The 20,805-nt window shown below is 35.1% G+C and overlaps 3 protein-coding genes and 1 long non-coding RNA gene across 4 annotated transcripts; 1 reads left to right on the top strand and 3 right to left on the bottom strand.

The window, feature by feature from the left end:
* Positions 1–124: 124 nt before the first annotated feature.
* On the bottom strand, positions 125–10,640 carry LOC135131757 (putative inorganic phosphate cotransporter). Its single transcript, XM_064059605.1, has 6 exons — positions 10,581–10,640; positions 10,402–10,532; positions 9,813–10,352; positions 9,613–9,762; positions 9,183–9,560; positions 125–271 (listed from the first exon to the last, which is right to left on the bottom strand). The coding sequence occupies exons 1-6, from the start codon at positions 10,630–10,632 to the stop codon at positions 125–127; spliced, it is 1,398 nt and encodes a 465-aa protein (XP_063915675.1). The 5' UTR covers positions 10,633–10,640.
* A 415-nt stretch (positions 10,641–11,055) lies between these two features.
* Positions 11,056–12,823, bottom strand: LOC135131758 (putative inorganic phosphate cotransporter). Its single transcript, XM_064059606.1, has 6 exons — positions 12,661–12,823; positions 12,472–12,608; positions 11,875–12,411; positions 11,677–11,826; positions 11,249–11,626; positions 11,056–11,202 (listed from the first exon to the last, which is right to left on the bottom strand). The coding sequence occupies exons 1-6, from the start codon at positions 12,710–12,712 to the stop codon at positions 11,056–11,058; spliced, it is 1,401 nt and encodes a 466-aa protein (XP_063915676.1). The 5' UTR covers positions 12,713–12,823.
* On the bottom strand, positions 12,816–14,904 carry LOC135132066 (putative inorganic phosphate cotransporter). Its single transcript, XM_064059993.1, has 6 exons — positions 14,793–14,904; positions 14,603–14,739; positions 13,858–14,553; positions 13,428–13,805; positions 13,244–13,379; positions 12,816–13,197 (listed from the first exon to the last, which is right to left on the bottom strand). Exons 1-6 carry the CDS (start codon positions 14,851–14,853, stop codon positions 12,911–12,913), a joined length of 1,695 nt encoding a protein of 564 aa, XP_063916063.1. The 5' UTR covers positions 14,854–14,904; the 3' UTR covers positions 12,816–12,910.
* Positions 14,905–17,450: 2,546 nt separating this feature from the next.
* Positions 17,451–17,736, top strand: LOC135132810 (uncharacterized). Its single transcript, XR_010281095.1, has 3 exons — positions 17,451–17,474; positions 17,523–17,658; positions 17,705–17,736. It is a non-coding gene; the product is annotated as an uncharacterized LOC135132810 (long non-coding RNA).
* The last annotated feature ends 3,069 nt before the right edge of the window (positions 17,737–20,805 follow it).

Raw genomic sequence — 20,805 nt, forward strand, 5'->3', positions numbered from 1 at the left:
CTATGATTGTTCTCATTGCGTAATACTACTTTCGAAGTATTCAAAGTGTAAGTACCCGAAATAATTACTAAAACGTATTAGCAAAAATTTATTAACAAATAAAAAATATTTAATACAGATCTATTCACTTTTTCTCAGTTTTCTCTTCTTCTTTCTCTGTACCATTCCACCGCTGGACGTCCGCAGAAGTGAAAATCGCATAGAAAAGTCCACATGCGATATAAATTCCAGCAGAAAGCAGAAAAACCTTCCTCCACAAAATCGGGTCCGACTAAAATCGCCCTGAAAACATCACTCTTTCTTTGTACAAACTTTACCTTATCGCTTCCAAGAAGTCTCACTGTTAAGGGTGCCAAAAGCGAGAATATATTGTTAATCCCATTGATTAAACCGAAAAGAGTACCAGCGTGGTTCGGAGTTAGATCTATAGTGTTGAGCATATAACCTGACTGCTGGAACGCGGAAGTACCAACTGCAACAATCAACAACGCGTTGACTAAATTAGGTTCAAAGTTTTCCAAGAACGCTAAACATGTTAAAGCAGCTGCTGGTAGTACCGACGCTAGAGAATTGGAAATCTTTCGTGCAACGGTAATACTGATGGTATTGTTAGCGACGAGAGTATCAAAGAGTGGCGACACTACTAGACCCGTTAGATACATAGCTGCGTACGGTAGAGCAGATAACTGACTATTCTAAAAACAAAAGAGATTTTTAAATGTAAGTACGACAATCAGGTACTCACCGAATTGATGTCAAAATGCATAATGCTATCCATATAACTGGGTATCTCAGTGAGAAGAGTAAAACCTCCCCAACACTGGGCAATCCCAGCCACATAGACCGCCCATACTGGTACAGACCTCACAATGGACAACCACGGTGTTGGGATTTTCTACAACAATACACTCACTTTTTGCGATCATAAATCCAAAATCAAAACCTTCTTCTCACGCTAAACCGGTAGAGTACTCAATGTGAAAATCAGGCCGTAAGACTAGAAAACTTCGAGGAATCGAATGATGAAAACCCCAAAGTGGATATTTAAACCGTTTTGAAGTTACGAGCCGGTAATTTAATTTTTTTTTTAATTCATAAATAACACCAGTCCCATATATTTGTCTCTCAGGACTAAATTTGTAGAGTTTCCGGCCTGAAGATCAAGCTGCAAAACTAGAAATTTTCGAGGAATCGAATACTGAAAATCACAAGGGGAAAACTTAAACCGTCTTGAAGTTATGTCCCGTTAAATTTTGAAAAACTGCTTTTATAGTTATTTATGTATTAAGGGCATAATCAGGGAGATTGTGGCACGAGGGAATGTTTAAAGCCCGACGAAGGAGGGCTTTTAATTTCCCGAGTGCCACAATCGACAATTATGCACGTGGTACATACAACGTTTTATTCTATTTTAGTTTCTAAACTATTTTTAACGAAATATTGAGTATTTTCAACAAGACTGTGTGAATTGTGCCGATGCGAATTTTAATACATAGCTGGCTATTATTTTGATGTTGTTATGGATACCACGTTGATTATTTGATAATTCGTTTTTCAAAATGTAAATTAAAGAAGCGGAAAACCTTTATTCAAACGAAAGTTTAGAAGAATTTGAAGTCGGTCAGGTAATGATTTGATAAAATATTATTTTTCCAACTTAAGAAAAACGTTGAATATCGAAGCGTGTTTGAATAATTAATGGATTAGTGTAAATGAACAATCAATTGTTGCTTAGCAATTTTTGACAGATTTGTGCTAAAAAGGCCAATTTAAGCCCGCATTTGGGTGCTTATAAATAAGATTATGGTTCTAAAATAGAATAAATACATAAATGACAACCGTCCCATATATATTTGTTTCTCTACACTAAACTGGTGGACTATCCGAGTAAAAAACTTGGGGAATCAAATGCTGAAAACCACAAAGTGGATACGTAAACGGTTTTGAAGTTATGTCTCGGTGTGGTTTGAAATGTTGTTTTTTAATTCATAAATGACTACCGTCCCATATATATTCGTTTCTCCACACTAAACTGGCAGAGAACTCGACTTGAAAATCAGTTTAATCGACTAAAAAACTTCAGAGAATCGAATGGTGAGAACCACAAAGAGGATACTTCAATCATTTTGAAGTTATGTCCTGGTAAAACTTGAAAAGTTGTTTTTTAATTTATAAATGACACTCATCCCATATATTTGTCCTTCAGGACTAAATTGATACTGTTTCCAGTCTGAAAATCAACCCGCAGGACTAGGAATTTTCGAGGAGTCAAATACTGAAAACCATAAAGTGGATACTCAAACGGTTTTGAACTTATGTCTCGCTAAAATTAAAAAAACTGTTTCGTAATTCGTAAATGACAACCGTCCCATATATTTGTTGCTCAGGAATAAATTTGTACAGTTTCCGGCCTGAAAATCAAGCCGTAGGACTTGAATGCTGGAAATCACAAAGTGGATGCTTAAACCGTTTTCAAGTTATCTCTCGGTAAAATTTGAAACATTGTTTTTAATTCATAAATAGAGAGCGGATTTCTAGGTTTAATGCTTTTTGTGAAAACTGTAAGCAGTTCAAAACTTTTTTATATCTGTAACTATGATACAATTTGGAGTCATTTGACACATTTTTACTTCCCGAGCGTAAGCAAAGGAAGTATTGTAATCGAGTCCGTCGGCCGACTCTCTACTTTTACGTTTTCTCGATCTTTCATGACCCCTAGAAGACGAAGAAATAGGTCTCAAATTTCCGTCTGTCTGTCCGTCTGTCCGTCTGTCCGTCTGTCCGTCTGTCCGTCTGTCCGTCCGTCTGTCCGTCCGTCTGCCGTCCCGGATTTTTATTAGACAGATAATCTCCGAAAGTACTCGACCGATTGTTGTGAAATTTTGTACTTATATTAAGAATATCATGTAGATGGTAAAACGCTAACCAAAATTTGTCTAATCATCCCCACCACTAATGCGATGACGTCACTTCAAAATTGTACATAGTAAATGGGTTTTCAATTGTATAAAATAACATAGTCCTACACATGTAGTTTACAACTCTGAAACGACTTTTCACCCGAAACGTCCAGATTTTTGGAAAAAAAATCAAAATTATAAAACAACATTTTGAAATTTAATTTTTAATCTGCTAACCAGAATGCTTTGAAATGTTGCAGATGTTTTAAGGCTATAAAGAGCATCATAAATCTTTAGTCAAAAAATATTTGCTTATCCCCTCCAAAAACTTGATGACGTCAGCTCAAAAGTTTGTGGAATAAATCATATCTAAAATGTACAAAATATGATGAGTCTGTACTTGTGATCTATCACTCCATTCATATTTTTTGGATTTGCATATACAGGGTGACTCAAAAAAATTAATGAATGCGTAAATATATTTTATTGATTTAATCAGGAACTACAAAACCGAATGCTCTGAAATCTTGCAGATGTTTTAAGGTCATAAAGAGCATAATAAATGTTTAGTCAAAATATATTTGCTTATCCCCTCCAAAAACTTGATGACGTCAGCTCGAAAGTTTGCCGAATAAATCATATCTAAAATGTACAAAATATGATGAGCCTGTACTTGTCATTTATCACTCCATTCATATTTTTTGGATTTGCATATACAGAGTGACTCAAAAAAATTAATGAATGCGTAAATATATTTTATTGATTTAATCAGGAACTACAAAACGGAATGCTCTGACATCTTGCAGATGTTTTAAGGTTATAAAGAGCATAATAAATGTTTAGTCAAAATATATTTGCTTATCCCCTCCAAAAACTTGATGACGTCAGCTCGAAAATTTGCCGAATAAATCATATCTAAAATGTACAAAATATGATCAGTCTGTACTTGTGATCTATCACTCCATTCATATTTTTTGGATTTGCATATACAGGGTGATTCAAGGAAATAAATGAAAGCGTAAATTTATTTTACTGATTTACTCAGGAACTACAAAACCGAATGCTTCGAAATCTTGAAGATATTTTAAAATTATCATAAGCATGGTAAATTTTTGATCAAAACGTATTTGGTCGTCCCCCCTAAAAAATTTATGACGTCACCACAAAATTTTGCTGAATAAATCCTATCTAAAATGTTCAAAATATGGTGAGTCTCTTCTTGTGATTTATCATTCCATTCAAATTTTTTCGATTTGCATATACAGGGTGACTCAAAAAAATTAATGAATGCGTAAATTTATTTTATTGATTTAATCAGGAACTACAAAACCGAATGCTTTGAAATCTTGCAGATGTTTTAAGGTTATAAAGAGCATACTAAATTTTTAGTCAAAATATATTTGGTTATCTTCTACAAAAAACTGATGACGTCAGCTCAAAAGTTTGCCGAATAAATCGTATCTAAAATGTACAAAATATGATGAGTCTGTACTTGTGATTTATCATTCCATTCATATTTTTGGATTTGCATATGCAGGGTAACTCAAAAAAATTAATGAAGGCGTGAATTTATTTTATCGATTTAATCAGGAATTACAAAACCGAATGCTTTGAAATCTTGGGAATATTTTAAAGTTATTATAAGCATGGTAAACTTTTGTTCAAAATGTATTTGTTCATCCCTCCTAAAAAAATTGATGACGTCACCCTTAAATTTTGCTGAATAAATCCTATCTAAAATGCAAAAAATATGATGAGTTTGTACTTGTGATTTATCATTCCATTCATATTTTTTAGATTTTCTTAAGAGGTGGTTCAAAAAAATTAATGAAGTCAATTTATTTTATTGATTAAATTAAAGGCAACACTTATTATTAGTATTACACCCCAACCAACCCAATTTGGTAGACACAAAACTTGTTAAAGGAAAAACTCGGTTGAAACATAAGGGTAGCACGCTTATTTACATCGACTTTAACATTACAGACCTGCATTTGTTTTATGCGCTCACTTGGTTCCGCGAATGTGAAATAGACATGTTTATAATCAACCAATTATGAATTTCACCGTCAAGAATTAAAATAAAACCCAATGTTTTATATAATAAGCGGAAGTCGAAGCAATAAAACCGATGGTCGTTTTGTTTACAGTTTCTCTGTTTGACTCTCACGTATGCTGTTACGCCTGTCATCTTAAATTAAGAATGTTTATTCATACACGATTTTCAGTTGCCTCTGATACGTATACGTGAGTAAATTGTTTCGTTATTTTATTGATTATTACAAATCAATATTCAAAACGACCCAATTCATTTTCCCGAAAATTTGAGAATATAATAATTTTATTCTTAGTATTACACTACATCTATCCCAACTGATATACGTGTCCTTGCAAAAATGTTGATGACGTCATCGCAGTTTTTTTTTAAATTCCCACTACAAAAATGTAATGAGAAAAAAAACACAATAGGCATGCAGTCGTCAAGTTTCCGACAGCGAGGGAAGTACTGTCTAATCTCTTTAGACCAATTTTTTTCAATTTTAATCATATTAAAACTTATATGCTTATTTAATGCTTTTTTCGACGAATATGAGTTTTAATGTATATTTTGTTCAAATGTCGGCCTTGTCGGGATGACAAATACTTGTTAGTTAGCCGTATTGCATCGTATGCATTTTAATAATAATAATAATAATAATAATAATAATAATAATAATGCATTTATTTCCAACGGGTTAGACAACCACCCAATTACAGGAAAAATAATATAACAGAAAGATTAATTCAAGATTAAAAAAAAAAAAAAAAAAAAAGAAATACGGTGACGTGCTCCTATTCTAAATTAATAATAAGTACAATAAAAATAGATAAACATAATAAAAAATAATAAACTTATGTTTCTAAAATGTGTATGGTGACGTCAATTAAGTGTTTCAAAAAATCGTAATTAATGTCACAATGATAACTAATCAGGTTAAGGTGATTACACATTAAACTAACTGGCGCTTTTAGTAATACATTGGTTCTATATTTAGGACAATAAAATGTAAGGCTGTTTCAAGAATTTATTCTGGGTACTAAAAATGGGATTCTATTAAGTATATAAGAGCATTCAATTTTGTTATTGAGAATATTATATAGAAATTTTACAGTTTGAATTGAACGACGTGTGCTTAAAGAATTACAATTGAATCGTTTTAACAACACAGCATGATCCGACCCCTGAGGAGGATATATGCCGTCGCACAAATACGCAAGAAATTTCAAAAACTTTCTTTGTATCTTTTCTATATGCGAAATATGTACTTGATAGATAGGGTACCAAATAATTGCGGCATATTCTAATCTAGATCTTACTAGAGAAAAATATAAAGTAAGCCTGGACTTACCATTGAAGTACACTTACTCAAGACCCTTTCTGTGAATAGGTTAAGGTCGTTTGGGTAATAAAATTTTATTATAGGATTGGAAAAATACTCCATAGATTTTATGACTTTAAATCCTTACTTCCGTTGATAATGAATTAAAGCTTTTAACCAGATGTTCTTTTTCGGCATTGTGCGGCAAGACCGTTGAAGATTTTCTAGAAAAAAGGGTTATTGTACCCAACTACCTACCTTAAAATTTTTCTAATGGAATCTTTTAAGTAAATGAACCGTTTATTTCACAAGCATCAGTCTATCGCATCTGTCGTAGTACAGTGTTATACGTGGTTCTCCCTTGTTACATGTTGAGTTCTTTTTGGTAATATTACTAATATTTTAAAAGAATGCCGAAAATCGACGCCGGATGAGTGGATAAGGGATTTTCCAGAATTAAAATTAGAAAACAACAAAATATTCTGCAGAGCTTGTGTGAAAACCGTAAGCCCACTAATTTTTTTTTATCTATTTTCCTTTGTTAATCCTGTATATGTACGTTGTTTTAGATTCAAAGTGATAAAAAATATAACATGATGCAACATGTCAAAACGACTCTTCATGTAGAAAGGAAGAAAATGTTTGAAGTTTCTAAAATTAAACAGCAGACCATACATGAATCTGTTGCATTTACATCGACAAAAGGTGAGCTGTTTCAGTTTAATTTCGACTTATGTAAAATGATAATGATGATCCAGTCCAATACACCTTTAAAAAAATTGGAGAAAGGCCCTCTTCAAGAATTCCTTGAAAAACACTGCAATCGACATATTCTGCTTGAAAGTACTCTCCGAAAAAAATATGTAGGCCCAGTGTTTCAGCAAGTTTACAACGAAATTAAACATCGCATTGGAGATAATTATTTATGGTTCGCTGTCGATGAAACAACCGATAGTTGTGGAAGATACGTGGCAAGATTAATTGTTGGAATCTTAAATGAAAATTTCCCTAGTCGAGGGTATGTAGTAAGTTTGAAAATGTTAGATAAAACAAATGGCAATACGATTACCAGATTTGTAAATGACAGTCTTACGTCACTATTTTTGCCAAATGCCGTACCGGCGAATAAAATTTTATTGATGATCTCGGATGCAGCTCGTTATATCTTGAAAACAGGGAATAATCTAAAAATATTGTACCCCAATTTAATTCACTCTACTTGCATTGCCCACGGCTGAAGGAATACGTTTGCAGTTTCCTACTGTTAATAAATTAGTGGCAAATGGTAAAAAGATTTTTGTTAAAGCCTCACTAAGAGTGCAACATTTTAAGGAAAAATTTCCAAACATACCATTGCCTCCAGAGCCGATTATAACGAGGTGGGGAACATGGTTACAGGCCACATTTTATTATCACAAATATATCAAAGAATTTGAGGAAGTAGTTACGGAGTTTAGCGAAGATTCTTCTCAATCGATTAAAGATTGCATACATATTTTGGAAAACAAAGATTTGCGACAAGATCTAGCTTTTCTAAGAAGCAATTATCAATTCGTATGTGAGGTAATAGAAAAGTTAGAAAAAGCCAACATGTTGTTGGTAGATGCCATAAGCTTAGTGAAAGAATTTAAACAACAAGCAAACGCAATAAGGGGTGATATTGGTACTAGAGTATCTCAAAAACTTGACGAAGTGTTAAATAAAAATGCAGGTTTCGGTGTTCTTTCCGACGTTGCTCGTGTTTTACAAGGCCAGTAGGTGGAAAATTTGGAGTTAGATTCAACATTAGTTGCAAAATTCAAATTTGCGCCAACAACGAGTGTGGATGTTAAACGCACATTCTCCAATTTTAAACACATTTTAAATGATCGGCGAAAAAATTTTACAGTGGACAACTTGGAACATATTACAATCATAAATTGTTTTAAAGAAAACTGAAATACGTGTGTAAAATATAAAGTCTAATTGTAATAATATTTTATCCAAAGTTCTAAGAAGTGTTCTTTGATTTGTAATATGATAATGTTTTTAATGCTTTTTTGCTTAAAATAAAACTTTTTTAATGAGAGTGTTATGCTTATTTAATGCTTTTTTACTTAAAATAAAGCTTTTTTATTGAAAATGTTGTGCTTATTTAAGCGCTTATTCTTAATTTTTTTGTGCTTATAAATCCGCTCTCTAATCATAACAATTAAAACAATTAATTTGCAAATCACCATAGAAGTTTTTCGTGAGTACTTAATTGATCTATCAGTAGAAAACAGTTTGGTGTTTACATCTGTGATTTTGTATAATGAAATAGCCAATTCTAGTGGTTCTTATTAGTACCTATCTGCATTCTATCTCCTTAATGGTGGTTTTTCTTAATGTTTACATGAAATATAGTAACATAAAAAAAAAATAAACAGAGCAGGTAAATTCTATACAGCAACAAACACCTGGATCAAGTACCACCATGAGTGACAACACGTGAAATCGTGAATTAAAATATGTTCAAAAACAATAAAGAAAAATCGATTATCATCATCAACTTTATCTTCAACTTGAACTTGAGTGCATATTTTACAAACGATTTTCTGACTAATTTGAACTTTAAAATGTTTAAGATAAAATGTAGGTTTCCTATATTATGAATACAATACATGCTTACAAAGCATAATAAAACAGACAAGATATAAATTTGATAAATATTTATTAAATTTTCTAAACAGATCCATTTTTTTCCTCTTTAGTACCTTCTTGAGATGCTTCATCCTCTGCGTCGTTCCACGGTTGCAAGTCAGCTGACGCAAAAATCACGTAAAAGCCGCCACAAGCAACGTAAATTCCAGCTGCTAAAAGAAATACTTTCCTCCACAGAATTGGATCTGTCTAGATTAAAGTACCACGAATTAGATGAACAACTATTTCATTATTTTATTACCTTGTCGCTGCCAAGCAGACCCACAGTCAAAGGTCCCAAAATCGAACAAATATTAGAAGTACCATTCACTATTCCCAAAATGGTACCAGCGTGGTTAGGTGCAGCGTCAATGATATTGATAAGATAACCAGAAACAACGAAAGCTGTGCACCCAACGGCCACCACTAGAAGTACTAAAGCTAGTTCTTGTTCGGCACCATCGATAAAAGCGAGCCACGTTAAGGCCAAAGCTGGCACAAAAGTACCCAATCCACCAAAAATTTTTCTCGTTGTGGTGGTACGGAATACTTGATTTATGATTAGCTTATCGGCTAGTGGAGACACCGCAATGCCTGTGAGAACGTGACCCACGTATGGAACTGCCGACAGAAGACTATTCTGGAATGGTATTTACTTAGTACCGAAAATTCAAAGCTTGGAAGGTACTCACCGATTTTATGTCAAAATTCATAATGCCGTCCATATAACTCGGCATTTCTGTGAGTAGAGTGAAAGCACCCCAACATTGGGCACAGGCGGCTATTAAAATAGCCCACATGGGTAGTGACGTCAAAATACTCCTCCATGGTGTCTGCACTTTCTATAATATTTAAGTTACACACAGAAATCACGAAATTATGAAAGTCGTACCTTCGTAGTACTATGTTTAACGGCGTTATTCTCTTGGATATACATCAACTCTTCCTTTGATATTTTTTTGTGAGAAGTAGGTGAATTTTCTGCAAATATTGCAAAAATCAAAGCCCATGCTACCCCAGCACCTCCAATCCCATAGAACGCCGTGGGCCATCCTAGTTCAGACCCAGCGATAGCCCCAGTTAGGGGCATAGCAATAGCTATACCCAAACTAGCTCCGGCATACACAACATTCGAAACTCTTGCCCTTTCGGCGATCGGTGACCACTGACTTATCAGATTGTGGATCGAAGGATATAGAAAACCTTGGTTTAAACCTTGAATCACGCGACAGATGATTACTCCTGTGGAACCAAAAGCGGCGGCCATCGGTGGTACGGCTATATTGAAAACGGATCCGATGGTCATGGTACCACACAGGAACCATTTTGGGCCGAAGTACTCGCTGAGTTGTCCTGCACCAACTTGTGGAAGGATGTAGCCCCAAAAGAACGACGACAGGATTACGTCTGTGTTGTCCCACTCCGGGTACGTCTAGAAGAGTGGGTACTGACTACGGTACTTGGGTTTGTGGTGTACTTACTGGTATGCTCGGATCGGGGGGTGTTTCTGCGGTCATTGATATAATAGCCACTGATAGGACCGTGCGCATCACGAAGCATATAATGAGAGTGATAAACATGAGTAGGAACTGGTAGTACCGAACTCCTATTACTAATTTTTGGAAAATTAGAAAGTTTGGGTATATTTTTGAAATCTTACGTGATTTGGGTTGATCTTCGGAGATCGGGATTTTGAGCTTGACGTCTGACATGGTCCGGAAAATGGAATGACTGAAATAAATAAAACTGATCTTTCTTCTTTATATATCTGTCGTTCATATGTCTGAGTAGGTTTCACGTATGTTTATTTAATCATTGCTAAAACCGCCAATTTGCATTTAAAATTGTGATTTATTGGTGATTGCTTTATTGATCATGCTAAAACTTTACACTTTGTTTATGTACATGGTAAGAATGGAAAATGAAAAATTCCGTTAATAAGTGGTTCAGCAATATCTGCATTTCAGATCTTTTCCTGCAACCAATTAGTTATCACTCAGCAGTTCTGATTGTTCTCATTGCGTAATCGATACTACTTTCGATGTCTTCAAGACGTAAGTAGGTACCCGAAATAATTATAAAAACGTATTAGCAAAAATTTATTAACAAATAAAAAATATTTAGTACAGATCTATTCACTTTTTCTCAGTTTTCTCTTGTTCTTTCTCTAGATCATTCCACGGCTGGACCTCCGCAGAAGTGAAAATCACATAGAAAAGTCCGCATGCTATATAAATTCCAGCAGAAAGTAGAAAAACCTTCCTCCACAAAATCGGGTCCGACTAAAATCGCCTTGAAAACATCACTATTTCTTTGTACAAACTTTACCTTATCGCTTCCAAGAAGTCCGACTGTTAAGGGTGCCAAAAGTGAGAATATATTGTTAATCCCATTGATTAAACCGAAAAGAGTACCAGCGTGGTTCGGAGTGAGATCTATAGTGTTGAGCATATAACCTGACTGCTGGAACGCGGCAGTACCAACTGCAATAATCAACAACGCGTTGACCAAATTGGGTTCAAAGTCCTCCAAGAACGCTAAATATGTTAAAGCAGCAGCTGGTAGTACCGACGCTAGAGTATTGGAAATTTTTCGTGCAACGGTAATACTGATGGTATTGTTAGCAACGAGAGTATCAAAGAGTGGCGACACTACTAGTCCCGTTAGAAACATAGCTACGTAGGGTAGAGCAGATAACTGACTATTCTAAAAACAACAACAAATTTTAAATGTAAATACGACAAACAAGTACTCACCGAATTGATATCAAAATGCATAATGCTGTCCATATAACTGGGTATCTCAGTGAGAAGAGTAAAACCTCCCCAACACTGGGCAATCCCAGCCACAAAGACCGCCCATACTGGTACAGACCTCAAAATGGACAACCACGGTGTTGGTATTTTCTACAACAATACACTCACTTTTTGCTATCATAAACCCAAAATCAAAACCTTCTTGGTTTCAGTAATAGAAGTGCTGCTCTCAATGTACTCTCTTTCTTCCGGTGATATTCTTTTGTGTTGAGAGGGTGAATTTTCGGCAAATATCGCAAAAATTATGGCCCAAGCAATCCCGATGCTTCCGCAGACGTAAAACGACAGAGGCCAACCACTTTTCGAACCACATATAGCCCCAGTTAATGGCATAGAAATCGCAATGCCTACATTAGCAGCCCCATACACAAAATTCGAAATTCGAGATCTCTCAAAAAGCGGTGTCCATCGACTGAGGAGATTGCTAATGCAAGGGTATAGGAAGCCTTGGGTTAAGCCTTGGATCATTCTGCAAATCATCACTCCGACGGAACCAAAAGTGGCCGCCATTGGTGGTATGACTATGTGGAAGAGGGAGCCGATGGTCATGGTACCAACGAGGAACCACTTGGGTCCGAAGTATTCACTGAGTTGGCCGGCACCGAGTTGGGTTAGTATGTACCCCCAGAAAAATGAGGACAAGATGATATCTGTGTCATCCCATTCTGGGTAAGTCTAAAATGGCAATCGGGATTTATATATTAAAGGTGGTAGGTTTTTTCAACTGGTACTCACTGGTATGCTCGGATCCGGGGGATTTTTTTCAGTCATCGAGATAATAGCGACTGACGGAGTAGTACGTATTGCGAAGGCCACTAAAAGAGTGAAGAACAACAAAACACTCTGAAAGTGTCTAACACCGAAAAAGTTTCCTGAAACAGTACCACCGTAATTTTAATGAATCTACAAACGTGATTTCGTTACTTGGTGTAGGTGTTTGTTCATTCTCAGAAATATTAACTTTAACTTCGGCCATCGTCAAAGGTCACAATTCTTTTTCAACTGATAACTTTGAGCTAACTAGTTTACTTATATAAGCTGACGTGATTTCTATCTAGATAATCGTCATTAAATTGCCATTTTTGCATTAAACTTTATTGTATTTGCTTTTATCATACAGGTACTTGTGTAAAATATGATGAACAAGATTAACTCATTACGAACATAACAACGATCACGTTGTGCTGCATAACGGTGAACAAAACGACGAGCAGCCAATTTTTTTGAGCGAATTTTCGAAGCTGTAAGTACCGCAACTGCAAAAGCTTGGACATCCAAAATATCTTCGTTTGCAAAGACACGAGTTCTCGAAATAATTCCTTGGTTTGCAAAGCCAAGAATTGTCGAAGTTGTATGAACCAGTGGAGCAACCCAGTCTTCTTTTGGTACTATTCCAGTACGACTTGACTCGGCTTTTCCAACGCGACCACAACTTCTGGCAAAACTGCTTAATTTTGGCCGCTAAAAAGTTACTTTAATGTTCAGTCACAACCTTCAAGGGTAGTACCTGTTCCAAGTTCTTCTGGATCTACTTCGTTCCACGGCTGTTTTTCAGTTGAAGCAAAAACGCAGTAAAATATTCCACAAACTGTGTAAATAGACGCACTTATAAGGAAAACGTCCCTCCATAAAGTAGGATCAGCCTGAAAGAACAACGACTTGAGAAATAATAAATTTAGTGTAAGTCGTACCTTATCTCGTCCAAGAAAACCCACAGTCAGTGGCCCCAAAACCGAATAAATCGTGGTGTAAGAACTAACCAATGACAGCATCACCGCAGCATGGTTAGGAGCCAGATCTGTGGCGTTCACCACGTAGCCAGACTGCGCGAAAACAGAAGTACCAACCGCCACAACCAAAAGCGCCACAGCTGATATTCGTTCCGATCGATCGATAAAAGCAAGGGCTAGCAGAAACACAGCCGGTATAAAGCACCCCAACGAGTTAAAAATTTTTCTTTTGGTGGTAGTACTAGTTATCTTTTTGCTAATAATGATGTCAGTTATTGGTATCGCGATTAAACTTACACCAAGTTGGGCGACGTAGGGTAAACTCGACACTTCACCGTCCTGAAACACACACAATGATTATTTTTATCTAATAAAACAAATTTGGTGGTACTTTGGTGATGTCATAATCCATAAAGTTATGCATATAGGATGGGATTTGTGTAAGCATGGTGTGTTGACCCCAACAATGAGCACTACCGGCCATTAAAATCGCCCATACTGGTACGGATTTGACAATAGCGACCCATGGTGTCGGGGGTGCTCGGGTCATATTTTGAGCAGGAACTCTGATACTACTTTGCTCGATGTATTGTTTCTCTTCTTCTGATATCCGACTATGAGTGGAAGGAGAGTGTTCAGAAAAGAAAGCAAAGATGATGGCCCAAACTATCCCAGCACCACCCATCGTGGAAAATACTAAAGGCCACCCTGTCTCACTTCCAGCCAATAAACCGGCCAAGGGCATACAAATCGCTGTTCCTAAAGGAGCGCATCCATAGATAAGATTTAAAACTCGGGTTCTTTCACACGCAGGGGTCCACACATTCACCAGACTGTTGATACAAGGGTAGAGGAATCCTTGACATAGTCCTTGGGCTACCCGACAAGCTATCACACCGGATGAACCAAAAACGTCTGACATTGCAGGAATAACGATGTTGAAAACTGATCCTATGAACATTGTTGTCAAAAGAAGCCATTTCGCACCGATTAGTTGGGTGAGCTTGGCGCCAGTACTGTGTGGAATAAAGTACGCCCAAAAGAACGCCGATAGTACTGTGTCAGGGTTAGTCCAGTCTACGTGTTTCTAAAAATGTTGAATGACTTTGTGGGTTGTGGGGTGAGGTGGTACTTACGGGAGCGTCAGCGTCTGTGGAAGTGGTACCTGTCATAGGTACTATAGCTACTGATAGGGAGCTATAAATCCCGAAAAACACGACGAACGTGAGTACAAATAGTAAATATTGATAATGTCGGATACCCACTATCTTGCCTACAATGTTTATGTTTGGATTATTGCTGATATTGGTGTATATTTATACCTACTTGGAGCAGGTACTTCCCCTGGGTGTTCTGGTTGAGGGAGACTGACTTCCACGTCGGTCATTTTGATTTTTTCGTTAAAAACTGAGAAAAGGTGTTGTTGTTTTGGCGCATCTTATTATCTAATGCACTGATTAAAGTATCATGACTGTCAAGATTAGTGGGATTAATCGACCAATAGCATTTTTGGAAATTAATCAATACAAGGTTAAGGAACTGAGAAAAATTCAGTGTCTACGGTTATGATTTTCTTAGAATGGATATGGTATGATCCAAAAGAAAATGTGTTTTAGCACAGCTATTTTACTGTGTAATAATTATTACAAAAATTGGGGTTGATTATAATCAACCCCAATTTTTTATTTATAAGTAGAGAGCGGATTTTATGAAATTTGCATATTCGTTATTTTTTGCATATAAGTCTTGATATTTAATATGTGAACGAATCATGCTAATTAAAAATGAATACAAGCATAAAAAAAATAGCATATTTGCATATATTTGCCTTCTGCTGCATATTTCACGTAACAGGTGCATATTTTGCATTTTTATCAATTTTTGTGCTAATTTGAAAAAAAAATGATTATCATTCTATCGGCATTTATCTAGAAAGACGAAATTTCATATTGCAAATATTGTCCTGAGCTTCAAATAACTAGGGAAGGTTTGGGTTTTATGGTAGTTTGGAGAAACCACTGGGTGTTAAGCCATCCTTCCAGGTAAATTTCGCCCTAATTACTTTTGGAAATACGTTCATTCCCAATATTTTTGTTCGTTACTTCAGTGTGTTAATGGTATGTCTTATGGTGGTCGAAGGAACGTTATCCTATTAATTATTTTTCATCGTGAGTTTACATTAAAAGCATTTAAAGCGATACAGGTATGTTAATATGTCGAAGATAACTCAAAATAATTTAAGGATTAAACTTTTTCCTGAACTTATTCTTCAAGAAGGAACTGTGTTTTGTCGCGCCTGCTTTAAACCGCTAAGTATTTTTATATCTGTGGACGTAGTACTCAGTTTTTCTATTTACAAATACATACTTTAGAATCACCGGAAAAACTTTTGCTTAGAATATTTCGAAAAATATTTAAAACTAAATTGTTACCAAAATAGTAATTACTACTTTGGTACCTCGACGAATACTTGAATTATAAATTTTAATGTTTGTCACTTATGTAAATCTGCGAATTGTTATATATTTTTAATCTGTTTCTGTTTGACGTGTACCTACTAAACATTCTGTTAATGTGCTAATAAATTTACTTTACTTTACTTTACTATTTTTTAATTTGTTCTATTTATATTTATTTTTTAGTATAAAAATATATATTATCATTAAAAATGTGATTTATGTGTTAGTGAGATGCAATTAAACACCTTGCAATGTGATTTATGTATTTTTTGCAATAAAACGTAAGCTCGGGAAACCTGCTTTTGTAATTTGTAAATAAATTTAGTTTGCTTATTAAGCTTTTTTTTAATTTTTGGAGCATATGCAACTGCATATCTCTGCATATATTAAGAAAGTTACTGCATATTTGCATAAATTTGGTGCATATCATATGATCATATTTCCCAAAATTTTGCTGCATATTTTCCGCTCTCTATTTATAAGGATTATCATAAAAAATAAAATTTGCAGATTCAGGTTTTTTTTTTCTACAAAACTGGATTTTTTGGACTAATTTTCAATAAAATTTCAGGGACCCTTAATGTTTGGTTTTTAAGACTTTGAAAGAATCGTCGAAATTGCAGATATTTTTTTCAGATTTTTTTAATCCTCGGAGGACCCTTGTGTTTATTTTGTTTTTGAGAGAATTTTAGAGGGTCTTTGTGTTTTTTTCTTAAAGAACGTGAAGCAATCTCCAGAACCCCCGCTGTTCTGCTTAGGAATGAGTTTGGAAGAATCTTGATCGCACCTAGTACTAAAAAAATATAAAAGAATCTTGTGGTTCCATGGACTTTTCTAAAACTGTGAAGGAATCTTCGGAACTGAAGAATCTTTGAATTTTTTTAATAATGTGAAATAATCTTCGCCCCTCTTGTTTCATTTTTGAGAAAACAAAGACTTTGAGATCTTGCCTTTTCTTTTTGAAAGATTTTTTAAGAATCTTGGCGGTCCCTAGTGCTTTTCTTTTTTGCTTATAAATGAGTTTGGAAGAGTCCTGAGCGCCCCTAATGTTCTATTAAATAATGTAAAAGAATCTTCGAAACTGGGAGTGCTTTATTTTCGACGATGTCCTCGAGAATTCTTAAGATTCTTTAAGAATAGATGCTAAAGACCCTTAAGATTTTTTTGTGTGTTTCAGGACGGTGAAGTGTCGAGTTTTCCATACGTTACTAAACTTGGTGTAAGTTTAATCGCGATACCAATAGCTGACATCATTATTAGCAAAAAGATAACTAGTACTACCACCAAAAGAAACATTTTTAACTCGTTGGGGTGCTTTATACCGGCTGTGTTTCTGGTAGCCCTTGCTTTTATCGATCGATCGGAACGAATATCAGCTGTCGCGCTTTTGGTTGTGGGTACTTCTGTTTTCGCGCAGTCTGGTTACGAGGTAAATGCCACAGATCTGGCTCCTGACCATGCTGTGGTGATGCTGTCATTGGTTAGTTCTTACACCACGATTTATTCGGTTTTGGGGCCACTGACTGTGGGTTTTCTTGGAAGAGATAAGGTACGACTTACACGAAATTTATTATTTCTCAAGTCGTTGTTCTTTCAGACTGATTCTACTTTATGGAGGCACGTTTTCCTTATAAGTGCTTCTATTTATACAGCTTGTGGAATATTTTACTGCGTTTTTGCTTCAACTGAAAAACAGCCGTGGAACGAAGTGGATCCAGAAGAACTTGGAACAGGTACTACCCTTGAAGGTTGTGACTTAACATTAAAGTAACTTTTTAGCGGCCAAAATGAAGCAGTTTTGCCAGAAGTGGTGGTTGCGTTGGAAAAACCGAGTCAAGTCTTTAATAATAATAATAATAATAATAATAATATCTTTATTTCCAACAGGTATATATGTACCCAATTACAGGAAATATAATAAGTAGCGGTCACATTAAAGAGCGTATTTGCATAAAAAGAACATACTTATTAACTATATAATATAAATTGAAAAATTAACCAATACTGCACCTAAAATACACAAAAATTAACTAAATTACTTTACATTAAATTCCTACTACATCTATGATACATTTAGAAATTATTTGAAGAGGATCCGCATTAATGTCGCATTGTCTAGAAATTAAATTAAATTTGTTGCATATGTTTTGTACAGGAGCCTTATACAAAATATTCGTCCTACAAGTAGATACATAAAATGTTAAAGAGCATCTTGAATTTACTCTCGGAACAATGAAAAAGATTTTACCTACAAGATATGACGAATCAATTTTTCCCTTGAGTAAACAGAACAAAAATTTTATTGATACTATAAATCGTCTAGTCTCCAATGAATTTAGAAGAAAGCGATCTAGTAACAGACTATGGTCACAGTTTCGTGGTGGGTAATTGCCATCGGCAATAAAAACTAAAAATTTGAGGCATTTTCGCTGCACTTTTTCAAGAATATGGATATAAGTAATGTATAGAGGATCCCATATTAAGGAGGCGTATTCTAGTTTCGACCTTATACATGCAATATACAACATACGTAATGTCTCAATATTACGAAACTCACGACAGTTCCGATAAATGAAACCATAGATTTTTAATGATTTGGAGGCTATATCTAAGATATGTTCCTTAAAAGAGAGTTTGCTATCGAATAATACTCCTAGATCTCTAATTTTATCCACTCTTGATATTGTAACACCATCTATTATGTAATCATATTCAATAATCCTCTTCTTCCTACTATATGAAACCATAGAACATTTATCCTTATTTAAATGCAGGCGATTTCTTCCACACCATTTCATAACTGATTCGAGGTTATTTTTTAAAAACTGACAGTCATTTATTGATTTGATTTCGGTGAAGAGTTTAAGGTCATCCGCGAAAAGAATTGTTACATGAAATTTCAGCAGTAATATCATTTATAAATAATAAAAAAAGTAGCGGTCCTAAGTTTGACCCTTGGGGAATGCCGGAAGTCGGAGTGTAAAAATCTGAGATAAAGTTTCGATACCTAACATACTGTTTTCTGTTCAGCAAGTACGACGTAAACAGTGAAACAAGGGAGTCAGAAAACCCATAAATTTTTAGCTTCGTTAGTAAAATATGATGATCCACCTGATCAAAAGCTTTCTGAAAGTCTAAATATACGGTATCAACTTGACTGCCACTGTCCATTACCTCGGCCACGAATTGATTAAAACAAGCCAAATTAGTTACTGTTGATCTTTTTCTCATAAATCCGTGCTGTTCAGAAGAAATAATATCTTTGATCATAGGATATATACGTTGACAAAGTATTGTGTCAAAGATTTTACCAAAATTGCAAATTAGAGTAATGGGTCGGTAATTTTTTACATCTTGTACATCACCTTTTTTGAAAATTGGTGTTGTGAATGATTTTTTCCATATTTCCGGGATAGTAGAATGTTTGAGAATGAGGTTGAAAAGTGTGCATAAAGGTTGCGAAAAGACTCCTGCGCAGTCTTTGAGGATAAAACTGGGGATTTCATCAAACCCTTGTGTAAATGAGTTTTTACTACTTTTTAAAGCTTTAAAAACTTCCTCTTCCGAGATGCTCTCAATGTTAATACAAAAGTTTAGTTTAAATTCATCAGATGAATAAATATCGTTGGAAATACTAGGGTCTGGCATTATATAAACATCTTTGAAGTGTGTTGCAAATGCATTAACAATAGATTGAGGGTTGGAGTATTCATATTCATTAAGCTTCGTGACAGATGGAATCCTGGAATCTTTTTTTTTTGATTGAATAAATCCCCAAATCCTGCTTGGATCTCCCAAGAGAGAATTTTCTACATTCTACATACAAGTCTTATTGGAATAGTACCAAAAGAAGACTGGGTTGCTCAACTGGTTCATACAACTTCGAGAATTCTTGGCTTTGCAAACCAAGGAATTATTTCGAGAACTCGTGTCTTTGCAAACGAAGATATGTTGGATGTCCAAGCTTTTGCAGTTGTGGTTCTTACAATTTCGAAAATTCGCTCAAAAAAATTGACTGCTCGTCGTTTTGTTCACCGTTATGCAGCATAATGTGACGTTGTTGTGCTCGTAATGAGTTAATCTTGTTCATCATATTTTGCACAAGTACCTGTATGATAAAAGCAAATACAATACAGATTGGTGCAAAAATTGCAATCTAATGATAATTATATAGATAGAGGTCACTACGCTAGCTTATAAAAGTAAACTAGCTTGCTCAGCCCCGTAGCTACCGGGGGGCAAGAGGGGGCTGCGCCCCCCCTAGCAGTTGTGGTTGCCCCCCCTGGAAGACTTATACATTATAAATTTCAAATTAGTAATAAAATTTCAATATAATGCCGATTGCCGAAGCATATTGACTGGCCCCACCCGCCCCACCTTTATTTTCTTACAGGGTATATTATTTGGCAATATCACCCTACCGTTGATGTTGACCGTATAAAAAAATGAACATGTCACATTTTATTCCATAGCCTACTATGTACTTGAGAAAAGTCAAAAATATTATATGGATTTTCTAAAAATTGAGCTTTTATTGAAATGGACAAAAAATCAACAAAAAATTCTGAGATGTAGATCTCGATGAGCTTAATCAAAAAACATAAGGTCTTGATGGTCCCAGACCAAGGTTTTTCAAAAATTCGGTTTCAAAGTAGACATTTCAAAATTTCTCAAAAATTACATTTCTTTTGGCGGCTCTGGAAAAATTGTACGAATTTTCGAAAAAATAAAAACAAAAAAAAACATTTGGAGATCGATATCAATAAAAAGATTCCTTCTGCTAGTTTTCGAAAATGCGTGGGAAAAGTCAAATTTTTTTTATAGATTTTCAAAAATTGAGCTTTTGTTGAAATTGGCGAAAAATCTACAAAAAATTCTGA

Source organism: Zophobas morio, unplaced genomic scaffold, assembly GCF_036711695.1.
Source record: "Zophobas morio isolate AGI-343-1 ecotype UQ-CSIRO unplaced genomic scaffold, CSIRO_AGI_Zmor_V1 ptg000021l, whole genome shotgun sequence".
NCBI lineage: Eukaryota > Metazoa > Arthropoda > Insecta > Coleoptera > Tenebrionidae > Zophobas > Zophobas morio.